Here is a 16,294-nt window from a genome sequence, read left to right on the forward strand (position 1 = left end):
TTGGCTTGTGTTGTCTTGCGCTGCGTTTACACAGGCTGCCCGATTCTGAACTTTTGCTCAATTATTGGCAAAAGAGCTAATCTGATCGGTCGAAAGATCAATTCGTGGGACAGGATCCAAATTTGGTTCTCTGTGTAAACGCAGCTTTGTCTTATCTTTCCCGTGCTAAGTGTTTAGTGTTTGGTGTTTATGTGCATGCTTAAGGTCATGCTTGTATTGAGAGAGATTTAATTTATAAACGTATCAGTACCTGATTCTGTATATAAAGTGCATTCAGAAAGTATTCAGACCCCTCGACTTTTACCACATTTTTTGGTTTACATTAAAGCTTTATTCAGAAATGTATTCAATAGTTTTTTCCCCCCTCATCAATCTACACACAATACCCCATAATGTCAAAACAAAAACAGGAAATATCACATTTACATAAGTACACCTGTATTTGGGGAGCTTCTCCCATTCTCTGCAGATCCTCTCAAGCGCTGTCAGGGCTCTGGCTGGGCAACTCAAGGATATCCAGAGACTTGTCCCGAAGCCATTCCTGCCGTGTCTTGGCTGTGGGCTTAGGGTCATTGTCCTGTTGGAAGGTGAACCTTCGCCCCAGTCTGAGGTCCAAGTTTTCATAAAGGATCTCTCTCTACTTTGCTCCGTTCATCTGTCCCTCAATCCTTGCTAGTCTCCCGGTGCCTGCCGCTGAAAAACATCCCCACAGCATGCTGCCACCACCAATGCTTCACCGTAGGGATGGTGCCAGGTTTAATCCAGACGTGGCGCTTGGCATTCAGGCCAAAGAGTTAAATCTCGGTTATATCAAACCACAGAACCAGCAGTCTGTCATGGTTGTCCTTCTGGAAGGTTCTTCCATCTCCACAGGGGAACTCTGGATCTCAGAGTGACCATCGGTCACCTCTCTGACCAAGGCCATTCTCCCCCGATTGCTCAGTTTGGCCTGGGAAGCCAGCTCTAGGTAGAGTCTTGGTGGTTCCAAACTTCTTCCATTTAAGAATGATGGTGGCCACCTTGTCTATGGGACCTTCAATGCTGCAGTCATGTTTTGGTACCCTTCCCTAGATCTCTGCCTCGACACAATCCTGTCTCGGAACTCTATGGACAATTTTTTTGACCTCATGGCTTGGTTTTTGCTCTGACATGCACTGTCAACTGTGGGACCTTATATAGACAGGTGTGTGCTTTTCCAAATCATGTCCATTTAGCACAGGTGGACTCCAATCAAGTTGTAGAAACATATCAAGGATGATTAATGGAAACAGGATGCACCTGATCTCAATTTCGAGTGTCATAGCAAAGGGTCTGAATATTTTTTTTATACATTTGCAAAAATTCGAAACTTTTTTTTTTCTTTGTCATTATCGGGTATTGTGTGTAGATTGAAGAAGAAAAACATTAATTGAATCAATTTTAGAATAAGGCTGTAACATAACAATATGTGGGAAAAGTCCAGGGGTCTGAAGGCACTGTAAAAAAATGTGTTTGCTGTGTGTGCATGTGTACGTTCTTTTTCCTTTACACTGTTACACATGCTTTGAATATCTATGTGTGTGTCTTTGGCTGTGTGTAGCAGCGAAGCCAGCCCGGGCTTTGAGCTGCGAGTGGAGCTATACAGCTGCTGTTCGGAGGAGGACTACTCAGCAGGGAGCGCGCCCAGGAAACTAGCCAGCAAACTGAGCAGCTCTCTGGGCCGCTCGGCAGGAAAAAAGCTCCGTGTTGCCATGGACCCTGGAGCCTGCAGCCCCACCAGCAATGCAGGGGCAGCCACACTGCTGCTACCTGGACCCGCAGTGGCGTAAGTGGGTTTAGTTGTATCACATCATGCTGACACACTACTATAGCTAGATATTCACTCACACACACAGACACACACTGATACGCATGTCCATGCATACATTGTTGCGTTTACACAGGCAGTCCAATTCTGCTCTTTTGCCCAATTAGAACAGTTAGTGGAAAAATAATAAGAATTGTCCTGCCTGTGTAAACACAGCCAAAAACAACCACACAAAGACACTGGCAGACACACAGAGACACATGTGCATTTACTCCCACAGTCACACAGCTCACCAGTGTCTCTGTTCGGTCCACAGGGGACCTAAGTACCACCTCCTGGCCCACACATCCCTGTCACTGTCACATGTCCAGGACAGCTTCCGTACTCACGACCTCAGCATCTCAGGCAACGGTAGGTCACAGTCGAGAGAGTGGTTTTATCCATATACAGTACTCATTTTCTTTCTTTCCCTCAGTGTCAGTCTCTCTCTGTCTCTCCCTCCCTCCCTGTCTCCCAGCAGGTATCTAGCTGACAGACAGCCAGTCAGAGTCAAGGTCGTAGTAATAAAGCTCTCTAGCAGGGTCAATGCTGTGTAAAACTCTCATGATGAGGGCTACAGGGGACTAGACACCCTGACATGTGCTGCTGTTTCATTCATTGCCCCTTACGGCTCTAATAAAGTTTGATGGGCACTTCACTGTTGTTCACAGTTCTCCCTGCAGTGGTGAGACTTTTATTCCCTGCTATTACTGTAGGTGTGTGTGTGTGTGTGTGGATGTGTTATATGTTCATTGTATTTATTTTCTCAACCCTCATTTCATCCCTTTCTCTCCCCCTCTCTTTCTCTCCCTTCAGAGGAGTGTTCGTACTGGGTGCCTCTCTACGGCAGTGTGTGTTGTCGCCTGGCTGCCCAGCCTCACTGTATGACCCAGCAGATGATGAGTGGCTGCTTGAAGGTCAAGGTGAGTGTCTGTGCATGTGCGTTTGTGTGTTTGGCAGGAAAGCAACACATAGGGCATGCGTAGGGCTCTAAAGTGCGACAAAATATTTTGTGGTACGACCCCCATTAAATCCAATCTACTGTATATGTGTTTTAGAAAATAATTGTTGTAATGATAAGGTTTTGCTTTTCTCCAGTGCAGATACATTAGCGTCATGCTTGCACCATTACTATAAAAAAACAGCCTGTTTCTAGTCCAAACTTAGCACAACTCAGGATATGACCCAGATGTTGACACGGTTGGCGGATAGTACAGTTCTCAGATGATTTATTAGAAACAAAGGGCAGGTCGAGGGCAGGTTGTGATCAGGTCAGAGTCAGGCAGGTACAGGACGGCAGCCAGGCTCGGGGTCAGGGCAGGCAGAGGTTCATAATCAGGTCAGTCAGGCAGGTACAGGAGACAAAGGGCTGTGAGACAGGTCTAATCCTAGACACATGAAAAGTGGGATGTATACGGAGGGTACGGGCGAAGGATCTTGGAGATGGGGAAAGGGCCGATTTAAAACGGGGGGACAGTTTGCGGGACTCTACCCGGAGGGGCAGATCCCGAGTGGACAGCCATACCCTCTGCCCGAGACGATGCCGGGGTCCGGTGGTGGTCCGCCTGACGTTGATACCTGGAGGTGAAAAGCCGACCTGGCTCTCTCTCCAGGTACGGCGGACGAACATCTGGGCATAGTGTATGCTGAGCAAAGGACGGTGTTGTGGGCGTACTCTACCACACGAGCTGCTGGCTCCAGGTGGTGGGGTTGGCAGAGAGCAGGCAGCAAAGAGTCGTCTCCAGGTCCTAATTGGCTCGCTCCGACTGGCCTTTAGACTTGGGGTGGAACCTGGAGGACAGGCTGGCCGACGACTCAATGAGCGTGCAGAAAACCTTCCAGAACTGGGATGAGAACTGAGGACCACGGTCGGGGACCATGTCCACCGGAAGTCCATGGATCTGGAAGACATGCTGCACCATGAGCAGGTGGCGTCTCCTTGGCTGAGGGTAGCTTGGAGAGAGGGATGAAGTGGGTGGGTTTGGGAAACTGGTCCACCACGGTAAGGATAACCATGTTGCCATCAGACGGGGGTAGACCAGTGATGAAGTCCAGGGATATATGGGATCAGGGACGGGAAGTGGTTGGAGGCCAGCCGGAGCTTGCCGAGGAGTCTTATTCTGGGCACACAGTGCAGGCTGCAACGAATGTGGAGAGGTTACGAACCTATGTGGGCCACCAAAAACGTTGTCATACAAAGGCCAGGGTCCGACGGGAGCCAGGATGGCAGGCCAGTCGAGAGGAATGACCAGATTCCAGAACCAAGGGCTGTAGCTCAAAGATTAGAGAACAGTGAGAGAAAAGGCCGGCAGGATCTGGGATCTCCAGGGTAGCACTCCGGAGGAGCTAAGCAGAGTTCTTGGGAAGCCGGGGTAGATTGGGGAGAAACACCGCTGGTAGCGGGGTAATTGACAGTGTGGGGGGTTCCTGTAGTGGCCTTCTGCCTCACAGACAATCCGCGGAATTGCTCCAGCAATGTGTTGAAGGCACGGTCCTGGCATTCCACCAAGGTGTGGACTCCTTCCATAAGATCTTGAAGTAACTCCTCGCATCTTCCAATTGTGGCTACCTGGGAAGAGACGGCATTGTGGAGCTGGTCCGAGTCTGCTAGGTCAGTCATGGCCAATTCGTACTATCACGACTCAGGATATGACCCAGAGGCGGATAGTACAGTTCTCAGATGATTTATTAGAAACAAAGGGCAGGTCGAGGGCAGGCAGAAGTTTGTGATCAGGTCAGAGTCAGGCAGGTACAGGACGGCAGGCAGGCTTGGGGTCAGGGCAAAATGGTCAGAACTGGGAAAAACTAAGAAACAGAACGGCGGGAAAGAACGCTGGTAACACCTGACCAGATGGACTGGCAACAGACCAACAGAACACAGATATGAATACATAGGGGATAATGGGAAGATGGGCGACACCTGGAGGGGGGAGGGAGACAAGCACAAAGACAGGTGAAACAGATCAGGATGTGACAAAACTGTTCAAAGATCTGACCCATATTACCATATTAGCAACAGTTTTTTTTCCTTCTTGTCGAGGATTGGGGGCCCGTATTTTACATTCTAAAACTATTTGGGAGCCTTTAACCTTTTTTGTTTTACACCTTTTTTAGTCACTTTTGTTTCCTCAGCTAGCTAGCTAGTCACAAATGACTTTTGATTTAAATGATTTAAAAAAAAAAAAGAAAGCTTTTTGTAATAAACGTCTCTGTCTCTCTCTGTCTCTCACAGCAGTTGGGAGGTGACCCTCCGAGTTGGAGGAATGTCTACGGCGTCCTTAAAGGGACAAACCTTTTCTGTTACCACCGGCAAGAGGATATGGAGGCTAACGTCGAGCCAGCATTTACCATCGCCATCAACAAAGTCAGTCTATTTAAAAAAGTACTTTACCAGATACACACACTCCAAAAAGCATGCTAGCTACGGATATCGGGATTATCTGATATTTTAATGCCACCTCTATTATTATTTGTGACGTCTTTTTAACCTCTATGGGATCGGTGTCCTCCCGCGGGATAGTTGAGCTAATGTGATTAGCATGACGTTGTAAGTAACAAGACAATTTCCCAGGACACAGACATTTCTTATATGGGCAGAAACTTTAATTCTTGTTAATCTAACTGTACTGTCCAATTTACAGCAACTATTACAGTGAAAAAATACTAGGCTATTGTTTGAGGACAGTGCACAACAACTTTTATCACGGCAACTGGTTTGATACATTCACCTCTGAAGGTAAATAATGTACTTACATTCAGTAATCTTGCTCTGATTTTTAATCCTGAGGATCCCAGAGATAATGTTGCATAGTTTTGTTTGATAAATCTATTTTTATATTAAAATGTGGGAACTGGGTTCTACAGTTTGAACCCCTGCTGTGTCCTGGTCCTGAGCTACAGGCAGTTACAGTTGAAGTCGGAAGTTTACATACTTAGGTTGGAGTCATTAAAACTTGTTTTTCAACCACTCCACAAATTTCTTGATAACAAACTATAGTTTTGGCAAGTCGGTTAGGGCATCTACTTTGCATGACACAAGTCATTTTTCCGACAATTGTTTACGGACAGATTATTTCACTTATAATTCACTATCACATTTCCAGTGGATCAGAAGTTTACATACACTAAGTTGACTGTGCATTTAAACAGCTTGGACAATTCCAGAAAATGATGTCATGGCTCTAGAAGCTTCTGATGGGCTAATTGATGTAATTTGAGTCAGTTGGAGGTGTACCTGTGGATGTATTTCAAGGCCTACCTTCAAACGCAGTGTCTCTTTGCTTTACATCATGGGAAAGTCTAAAGAAATCAGCCAAGACCTCAGAAAAAAATTGTAGACCTCCACAAGTCTGGTTCATCCTTGGGGGCAATTTCCAAATGCCACTTTGTCATTATGGGGTATTGTGTGTAGATTGATTGGGGGGGGGGTTTATTTGATCCATTTTAGAATAAGGCTGTAACATAACAAAATGTGGAAAAAGTCAACGCATCTGTAAACTTTCCAAATGCACATTAAATGCTCGGTACATACAGTGCCTTGCGAAAGTATTCGGCCCCCTTGAACTTTGCGACCTTTTGCCACATTTCAGGCTTCAAACATAAAGATATAAAACTGTATTTTTTTTGTGAAGAATCAACAAGTGGGACACAATCATGAAGTGGAACGACATTTATTGAATATTTCAAACTTTTTTAACAAATCAAAAACTGAAAAATTGGGCGTGCAAAATTATTCAGCCCCTTTCAGTGCAGCAAACTCTCTCCAGAAGTTCAGTGAGGATCTCTGAATGATCCAATGTTGACCTAAATGACTAATGATGATAAATACAATCCACCTGTGTGTAATCAAGTCTCCGTATAAATGCACCTGCACTGTGATGGTCTCAGAGGTCCGTTAAAAGCGCAGAGAGCATCATGAAGAACAAGGAACACACCAGGCAGGTCCGAGATACTGTTGTGAAGAAGTTTAAAGACGGATTTGGATACAAAAAGATTTCCCAAGCTTTAAACATCCCAAGGTGCACTGTGCAAGCGATAATATTGATACCTGGCCGTCCCTCTAAACTTTCAGCTCATACAAGGAGAAGACTGATCAGAGATGCAGCCAAGAGGCCCATGATCACTCTGGATGAACTGCAGAGATCTACAGCTGAGGTGGGAGACTCTTTCCATAGGACAACAATCAGTCGTATATTGCACAAATCTGGCCTTTATGGAAGAGTGGCAAGAAGAAAGCCATTTCTTAAAGATATCCATAAAAAGTGTCGTTTAAAGTTTGCCACAAGCCACCTGGGAGACACACCAAACATGTGGAAGAAGGTGCTCTGGTCAGATGAAACCAAAATTGAACTTTTTGGCAACAATGCAAAACGTTATGTTTGGCGTAAAAGCAACACAGCTCATCACCCTGAACACACCATCCCCACTGTCAAACATGGTGGTGGCAGCATCATGGTTTGGGCCTGCTTTTCTTCAGCAGGGACAGGGAAGATGGTTAAAATTGATGGGAAGATGGATGGAGCCAAATACAGGACCATTCTGGGACGGAGATTTGTCTTCCAACAAGACAATGATCCAAAACATAAAGCAAAATCTACAATGGAATGGTTCAAAAATAAACATATCCAGGTGTTAGAATGGCCAAGTCAAAGTCCAGACCTGAATCCAATCGAGAATCTGTGGAAAGAACTGAAAACTGCTGTTCACAAATGCTCTCCATCCAACCTCACTGAGCTCGAGCTGTTTTGCAAGGAGGAATGGGAAAGAAATTCAGTCTATCGATGTGCAAAACTGATAGAGACATACCCCAAGCGACTTACAGCTGTAATCGCAGCAAAAGGTGGCGCTACAAAGTATTAACTTAAGGGGGCTGAATTAATTTGCACGCCCAATTTTTCCGTTTTTGATTTGTTAAAAAAGTTTGAAATATCCAATAAATGTCGTTCCACTTCATGATTGTGTCCCACTTGTTGTTGATTCTTCACAAAAAAATACAGTTTTATATCTTTATGTTTGAAGCCTGAAATGTGGCAAAAGGTCGCAAAGTTCAAGGGGGCCGAATACTTTCGCAAGGCACTGTAATTGTCTTTCTTGAGATACAGGCATTTGGAATGTTGTGCAAAAATATATATCAAATTAATTTGATTAATTTGAATGTATCGCCAAGCCCTAATACAACCAGACGGTCTCTCATAAGAGAGAGTCCAGTTGTCCCCAATGTTTCAAGGACAGAACTTATTCCTCTTTCCACCCTGTCTATTGTTGATCCCTGCTGGCCTTACTCTTTCTGCTGTGGCTCATTGAGTCGTGGTGACCCTTAACCCACAGTACAAAGCCCTGTTTTAGCTTCAGGCAGAGATCATTAAATTAGCGGGATCATCATGTATTAGTCAGCAGCTCTGACTGCTTTGCTCTCAGGATCAACGTGAACCCAGAGTGAGGCTGAACAGGGCGCTGCTACCATCTACTGGTGGTGATGAGGAAACACATTGCAGTACAGTCATTTTAGTGCGTCCCTATAATATTGCCTTTCTCCTGAAGTGTACCCTCGTTCATTGGTGGAGGTATTGGCTGTAGGGTATTTCCACCTCTATTACCAGTAATTTCCTTTCAAATCATTGAAGGGTAGTGAACAAGTGCACACTGGGAGGACGGAGAGATAATTGGGACGTAGCTGATAACTGGGACAGATTAATGCTTGAGGCTGAGTCTACTGGACTTGACTGTCAGTGACTGCTCTTTGTGTCAGTAAGTGCATTCACAATCTGAGTTGACAGATGTTAAAAGCACGATTTCATGCTTAAATACTTATTTTTGGGTGGGTATTGAAACATTTGGTTAATTCAACGTCAGTAGCTTATCATGTGTCTGTGTCTGTGTGTTAGGAGACGAGAATACGTGCGTCAGAGAAAGACCCCCACAGTAAGGCCCAGAGCATCTGCATCAGTAACCAGTACGGGGGAGAGGAGGTGACACACACACTCTCGACAGACAGTCGCGAAGAGACACACCGCTGGATGGAGGCCTTCTGGCAACAGTTTTGTGACATGAGTAATTAAAAATAATAATAATGACTTATTATTAACAATATTTTTTATTTAATAATATAAACTAATAATACATCTGTATTTTTTACATCAGTAAGTAGGTTCCGATCACATGATTAGGGCCCTAGGTTCTTCATTGGTGAGGTCAGGAGGTAAGAAAAAACTCCCGACCCTCCTGGCCTTAGACATGATACACACTTTACACTCTAGGTCCTCATATGCTCTTGTTCATGTGCTCATTGGCTCCTGATGTGTTAGTGGTTTTCTCAGCTCTTGATTGGATGTTTGAAGGTGATTGACGGCTTCCTTCTTCCCTGCAGGCCAATGGAAGCAGTGCTGTGACGACTTGATGAAGATTGAGCTGCCATCACCCCGGAAACCAGCCCTTGTCACGTCGAAACAGGGTTCTCTTTACCACGAAATTGGTAAGACAGCAACCCAAATGGATTCAGAAATGGTTTACTATATTGTCCAAAATACGTTTATGATTCAGCAAGACCTTTTGGAAACTTGAGGGTCTCTTTCTGCGTTTATTCATTTGTTTTAAATCTAGAACATACAGTAGGGTAACATTATAGTTTGTTTAGGTTAGTGTAAATAATAGGTTTATAAACACAAATAAATCCATGAACAATATATCCAGAGGAGGACGGTCCCCTTTCCGTAACTGCATGTGTGTGTTTCTGACTAGTTCTTCTAACAGTGGCGTGGTCCACCATACGCATGAGCTCTCCATCCGACTACTCTGAGCTACCTCACTAGCACACCAACCAACCTCTGTACTTGACTATGGATGGAAGTGTTCCTTTCTCTGACATGCTGCTGACTCACTTTCTTTCTCTTCCTTTCTCCCTCTCCGTGTCTCTCTCAATTTTTGTCCCATCTCCCCTCCATGCCACTCACCCTTGTTCCTGTGATCAAATTACACACCCTCCCCTTTTTCCCCCCACTAATATCATTATTTATCCTTCATTATTAATTGTACACTCGAATGCTACTCTTCATATATTCCAAATGAACATACTTTTACCTTGTTGCGGACATCATTTCATTCCCCAAACGATAATATCGCCATTATATTTTACTGCCTGTCAATGTACATTATACCTGCCCACCACCCCATGGGTTGCCCCCCCTCCCCCTGGATCCTAGCCCCCCTCACCACCCCCTCTTGCGAGGGTCTCTTGCTGCAGGATAACGCCGTGTCTGCTGAGATTCGTGCTCTGCTCTCCTCCTATTACAACGACAGGTGAAGTACCAGTGGGGTCCATTTCCCCCCCCCCCCCCCCCCCGTACTGGGCTCTCCTACCTACTGAGGAGTGTTAAAGCTGACATCCCTCCTCAACTACCACCACCAAGTCTAGGCCTACCCTTCTCTAAACTTTCTCAACTTTATTAGCATAGTCTGTCCTTCCACAGTGGAGTAATGACTGTCCTCTGCTCCTTCTAGTTATTGACACCTCTGATGACATCAGCACGGTGACGGACATCCTGACGCGGCGGATGCAGGAGCTGGAGCTGAGGAGCCAGCTGGGGACCTCTCCTCCCTGGATGTCCCTGTTCGAGGAGTCTCCTGGTGGCCCCCGCACCCCTCGGCTGGCCCGCCACAGCCCCCGCTCCCCCCACCGCCTCCCCCACAGCCCACTGAGCTCCCTGCGCTGCCCCTGGCCAGGCCTGCTCTCCTCAGATGCCAGCCTGACCTCTGACAGCGACAGCCCCTGCAGCACCAGCCCCTGCTCCCGCCACCGAGGCTGGGCCGAGCCCCTCTCCCTCTCCTCCCCCCGCTTCCGCCCCCGCACCCTCTCCCTGGATGCCAAGCTTAGCACTCTCAGGGGCAGGGGGTATGGGGGGGTGTTACAGTGCTCCTGTCAGCCCCCTTCTTCCTCCTCCCTTGCCCCCATCCCGGCGCAATGCATCCCCCAGGCCACCTTGTCCTGCTCCAGCTCCACCTCCAGTAACAGCTCCAGCGAGGGAAGCCACAGCCCCTCCTCATTGGACGGTACCCCTTTCTCACGCCCCTCCTCGGCCCGCCGGAGCCTCAGGAACTTGAGAGCCAAACTGGACCCCCGAAATTGGCTCCAGAGCCAGGTATAACCCACCTCAGACCCCCACTCATCTAAACCGTCTCCAATAGGCAGCCCACTTGCAATAGGCAACCCACCTCAGACCCTCACTTTAAACCACAGCCAGGGATAAGCCACCTCAGACCCCCACATCATCCAAAGTCCTGGTAAGAACTGGCGGGAAAGAAGCCAGTCCCTCAGTTGAAAGAGCCCTGGTATTAACTGGAATTACTTTGGACTAAGGACAGGAGACATTCTGCGACAGTATCAATGGTCCAAAGAACATGGGAGTCTTCTGCTTCCCTTTCGAATGGTAATGCTGGTTAGGAAATTGAAGAGTTTTTTTGTTGATGATATAAACGCAATATCTCTAGGCTCTGCGCATCTGAAATCTCCAACTGGAAAGGGCAGCATCTGTCAGTCAAAGACGAGAGTTTCCTCGTCAGTCATCCAAGCCATACACCCCTCAATATGAACATGATTTCATAGCATCTTTGTTAGTTCAGCTGCGGTATTTACTTACTATATGTGCTGTACTTGTGTTTGCAGTGTTTGGGCAGGGCAGTGAGCGTGTGGCCAAGTGAACTGTCAGTGTATGGGAATGTTTAGTGTCTGTGGTCCTGGGGTTGTTGTTACCTGTACCAAAAAGGCTCACTGTGATCTATCCAAATGACTAGACCCATCACTTGTATTATCAATTAATGCCTAGAAGGAACAAGTATATTTATGTACCGATTTGCTTATTGCATGTTTGTGCTCAAAGACGCAAAGAATGCGTTGCCGGAGATCTTAACTGCTCAGACGGTGAATGAATTGAAAGCTCAACTTAATGCAACAGTTCTCCCAATAATTTACTGTGCTACTTGTTCCTACTGTGATAACATCAGGATCACATCGAGCTTCTGCAAGGTTCCTAGAACCTCCCCTGCATTCATTAACACATTGTAGGCCTACTATACAAGAACCAATATTTAAGATTTATGTTAATCACTTATGGAGTAAATTATAATGAATTGAAGTAAGCTAAAGGTAACGTACTACATAATCACGAGAACCCATATTAACTTGTTACACTGCCTCGTTGCAGTATTGCGTGCAAATGTACTGACTTTGAAATCTGGGCCGGCCCCTACAAAATCCCCTAGAGTTAAGTTGAAGGCCTAGATGGTTTTTGGAATGGAAAGGCATACGCTTTGGGTGACCTTGTTAATCTTTAATACGCCCTTACTAGCAGGCAAGGATTTCCTCACAAACGATACTCTGTTGATGAAACCAATACTCTGCATGGAAAACAGTGTTGCTAGGGGGTTTAAATCCCATGCTACAGCTCGTCTCAGTTCAAGGGTATTTTAATGTCATCCAATTCAGTTAGGTTGGCAAATGTTATGTATTTGAGAATGTAGAAACTGGGAATGCACATACATGGGTGAAGAGTTTAGATATCCCACCTTTGACCTTGTGGATTATTTTTTTGTTGTTGTGGTACAGTCGTAACCTTATAGCCTGAAAACCGGTCCCAGAATTTTCACACACACACACACACACACACACACACAGTACCAGTCCAAAGTTTGGACACGCCTACTCATTCTAGGGTTTTTATTTGTACTATTTTCTACATTGTTGAATAATAGTGAAGACAGCAAAACTATGAAATAACACACATGATAACACTAATCATGTAGTAACCAAATCAAAATATATTTTAGATTCTGCAAAGTAGCCACCCTTTGCCTTGGTGACAACTTTGCACACTCTTGGCATTCTCTCAAACAGCTTCACCTGGAATGCTTTTCCAACAGTCTTGAAGGAGTTCCCACATATGCTGAGCACTTGTTGGCTGCTTTTCCTTCACTCTGCGGTCCAACTAATCCCAAACCATCTCAATTGGGTTGAGGTCAGGCGATTGTGGAGGCCAGGTCATCTGATGCAGCACTCATCACTCTCCTTCTTGGTCAAATAGTCCTTACACAGCCTGGAGGTTTGTTGGGTCATTGTCCTGTTGAAAAACAAATGGTAGTCCCACTAAGTGCAAACCAGATGGGATGGTGTATCGCTGCAGAATGCTGTGGTAGCCATCCTGGTTAGGTGTGCCTTGAATTCTAAATAAATCACTGACAGTGTCACCAGCAAAGCACCCCCACACCATGACACCACCTCCATGCTTCACGGTTGGAACCATACATGAAGAGATCATCCGGTCACCTACTCTGCTTTTCACAAAGACACTGCGGTTGAAGCAAAAATGTACAATTTGGACTCATCAGACCAAAGGACAGATTTCCACCGATCTAATGTCCATTGCTCGTGTTTCTTGGCCCAAGCAAGTCTCTTGTTATTATTGGTGTCCTTTAGTAGTGGTTTCTTTGCAGCAATTAGACCACGAAGGCCTGATTCACGCTGTCTCCTCTGAACAGTTGATGTTGAGATGTGTCAGGTACTTGAACTCTGATGTATTCATTTGGGCTGCAATCTGAGGTGCAGTGAACTCTAATGAACTTGTCCTCTGCAGCAGAGGTAACTCTGGGTCTTCCTTTCCTGTGGCGGTCCTCATGAGAGCCAGTTTCATCACAGCACTTGATGGTTTTTGCAACTGCACTTAAATGTTCTGCATTGACTGCCTTCATGTCTTAAAGTAATGATGGAGTGTTGTTTCTCTTTGCTTATGTGAGCTGTTCTTGCCATAATATGGACTTGGTCTTTTACCAAATAGGGCTATCTTCTGTACACCACCCCTACTTGTCACAACACAACTGATTGGCTCAAACGTATTAAGGAAAGAAATTCCACAAATTAACTTAACAAGGCACACCTGTTAATTTAAACGCATTCCAGGTGACTACCTCATGAAGCTGGTTGAGCGAATGCAAAGCTGTTATCAAGGCAAAGGTTGGCTACTTTGAAGAATATAAAATATATTTTGATTTGTTTAACACTTCTTTTTGGCTACTACATGATTTCATAGTTTGTCTTCACTATTATTCTACAATGTATAAAATAAAGAAAAACCCTGGAATAAGTAGGTGTGTCCAAACTTGACTGGTACTGTATATACAGAACATTGCAATCGATTATGCAAGTAGGCAATACAGGAATTACTGATCTATAGCAAATATTGTGTTGAGCTTTTTCTTAAGATAGTGCAGTCTTTTACCTACTTAGAAATGCCAACCAGGTGATTGTAGTAGTTGTTAAATGATGATAAGGTGGGCAGGGGTAAGTGTGGTTGGCCCCCCCTGGTCTATGCATTTAAGCCTATCAATCCCTCCCTGTCTCTTTGTTTATGATGGACTGTAGGCTATGATATGTTACTGTGTTCCAAGGGCTCACGGCTGGCTCACTCAGTTTCTCATTAAAACAACTGTAAATGCTTCAAAGTGGCATGTTACTGTATAGTTTTTTTGTAAGTTAACAAAACTCCTTTCTCCTTTTTGTTAAAATATATTTTACATTATTGATTTTGTTATAAATACAGCTCTATTGATATTACTTTAACAGTCGATTTCAGATCTATAACTGCATCCGGTAGATAACATAAAATGTTAACCATGCAAGTGTCCTGTGTTTAAAAATGTAACATAACGATAATAAATGATTTGTCAATTTAGAACAGCCATTGTTTTCTTGTCATGTCCGTCTCATGTTAGTGGAAAAGAGAGTATCATTTGATATGTAGAGGAGAAAAGCTATTCGCTAACTAGAGCAGGGCTGTTCAATTCCATTCCTGGATGACTGAAACACTTCTGTTTTTTGTTTCTACCTGGTAGTTAATTGCACTCACCTGGTGTCCCAGGTCTGTATCAGTCCCTGATTTTATAATGAGAGCCATCCAGGTCCAACATTGAACAGCCCTGCTCTAGAGCAAACAAGCTTTTTGTCAATGTAGAACAGAAAGGCCCGCACACTGAATATGCTCCCAATTACCACTTTTAATGACAACGTTTCGATCCACAAGAATCTTTGTCAGGTCAAATGGACTATGTGCTCACATACTCAAATAGATACACATTTCACCCCATATGACCATTCAACACATGGGCCCGTTTCTGACCTGAGTTAAGCACGTGTAAATGGAACCTTATTCAATTTTCTGTGTACTTTTCTCTCCGTATTCTGACCTGAACTCAACACTTAAGCATGAGAATAGCATGCTATTCACCTATTAGTTCGAGGTAGAGACGAATAAATGAAGGTGCGGCCGGGGTGTGTCTACAGAGACGCTGTATTCTGACTGACATCATTCCATCACCTTTACGTTATAGTAAACCATGAGTAAGTTTGAGTGAATCTACCAGTTCCAAGTGGAAAAAGCATTTACTCCCCCCCCCCCCCCCCCCCCCTTGATAGATATAACATCAATCTCCATGCACTGTAATTTACAACTTCATAAGAGCTAAGTAAATGAGTAATCTGTTTGGTTATTAAGGGAATTGTAAAAATATATATATTTACCTTCTAATGTCTGGAGACAAATGTGAAACCAGTCATATGGAAGCATATCAACATGTGAAGTTTATAAAATGCTGTGCCATTATGCAGAATTGAAATTGTATGGCCTTTTAACTTGCAGGGATGGGCACTACATTATCGTTCCATTTAATTACCTTGTTTCCTTTACCTTACCTCAAATCACTTATGCATAATCAGAACTGGAAATAAAATATGCTGTGATGTAGGCAAAGGATTAATAACAAATCGGACAGACTTTCTTTTTTTTTAACCTTTATTTAACTAGGCAAGTCAGTTAATTAAGAACAAATTCTTATTTACAATGATGGCCTACCCCGTTAAACTCTTGTCAGTTGACCCAAAATGTATGCAGACATAGTGCATGCCAACGCAGTGTTCTGTTTCATAGTTTAGGGACTGAATTAATATTTTATCCATTTAAAGTTGAAAACTGCTGTAGCGTATTTCAGCTATCCAGACAATGTACTGCAAGAGCCATTGGTGACCCAGTTATCCTTGTCATTCTCTGCACACAGGATCCAAGCCTGCGTGCCAATTCTCCACCCGTCTCCCAAACTGTGCACTTCCAGTCATGAATTTAAAATCATTGGATTAGTGAAATCATTCGCTAGAGGGATTTTCCACCATTGTTAAATCTATGACGTGGAGTGGAGTGTGGAAGGGCACAGAATTGGTATTTGCAGCCAAACTATCACATGAATCTTTCAATGGGAATTTGTGCTGTTGAAAATGTCATTTTCTTCAGTGTTGAAAGTAAAAGAAAAAGCAATACAGTAACTGGAATGTCTCATTTCAGGAATGTGCTAATACTTGTGATGGCTTTATGCAGTGTTACAAAATATATAGTCTCGTCCACCAGCTGCCTTTCTCTCTCTGTTAGCCTGGGGACG

General features: G+C 44.6%; 1 protein-coding gene across 4 annotated transcripts in view; it reads left to right on the forward strand.

Annotated features, from left to right (window-relative positions):
- LOC109895613 (rhotekin-like) overlaps positions 1-14,550 on the forward strand; it is a 91,686-nt gene extending 77,136 nt beyond the window's left edge. For 2 of the 4 annotated variants that reach the window (XM_020489458.2, XM_020489460.2), the window contains exons 6-12: positions 1,580-1,804; positions 2,103-2,197; positions 2,642-2,748; positions 5,058-5,189; positions 8,710-8,875; positions 9,192-9,296; positions 10,322-14,550. In XM_020489458.2, the coding sequence (XP_020345047.1) occupies positions 1,580-1,804; positions 2,103-2,197; positions 2,642-2,748; positions 5,058-5,189; positions 8,710-8,875; positions 9,192-9,296; positions 10,322-10,965 (1,474 nt within the window). In that variant the 3' untranslated portion in view covers positions 10,966-14,550. Of the gene's footprint in view, positions 1-1,579; positions 1,805-2,102; positions 2,198-2,641; positions 2,749-5,057; positions 5,190-8,709; positions 8,876-9,191; positions 9,297-10,023; positions 10,121-10,321 lie in introns of all 4 variants that reach the window. The other 2 variants (XM_031830437.1, XM_020489459.2) reach the window with 2 other exon arrangements.
- The last annotated feature ends 1,744 nt before the right edge of the window (positions 14,551-16,294 follow it).

This window comes from Oncorhynchus kisutch, linkage group LG8 (genome assembly GCF_002021735.2).
Source record: "Oncorhynchus kisutch isolate 150728-3 linkage group LG8, Okis_V2, whole genome shotgun sequence".
NCBI classification, from domain to species: domain Eukaryota; kingdom Metazoa; phylum Chordata; class Actinopteri; order Salmoniformes; family Salmonidae; genus Oncorhynchus; species Oncorhynchus kisutch.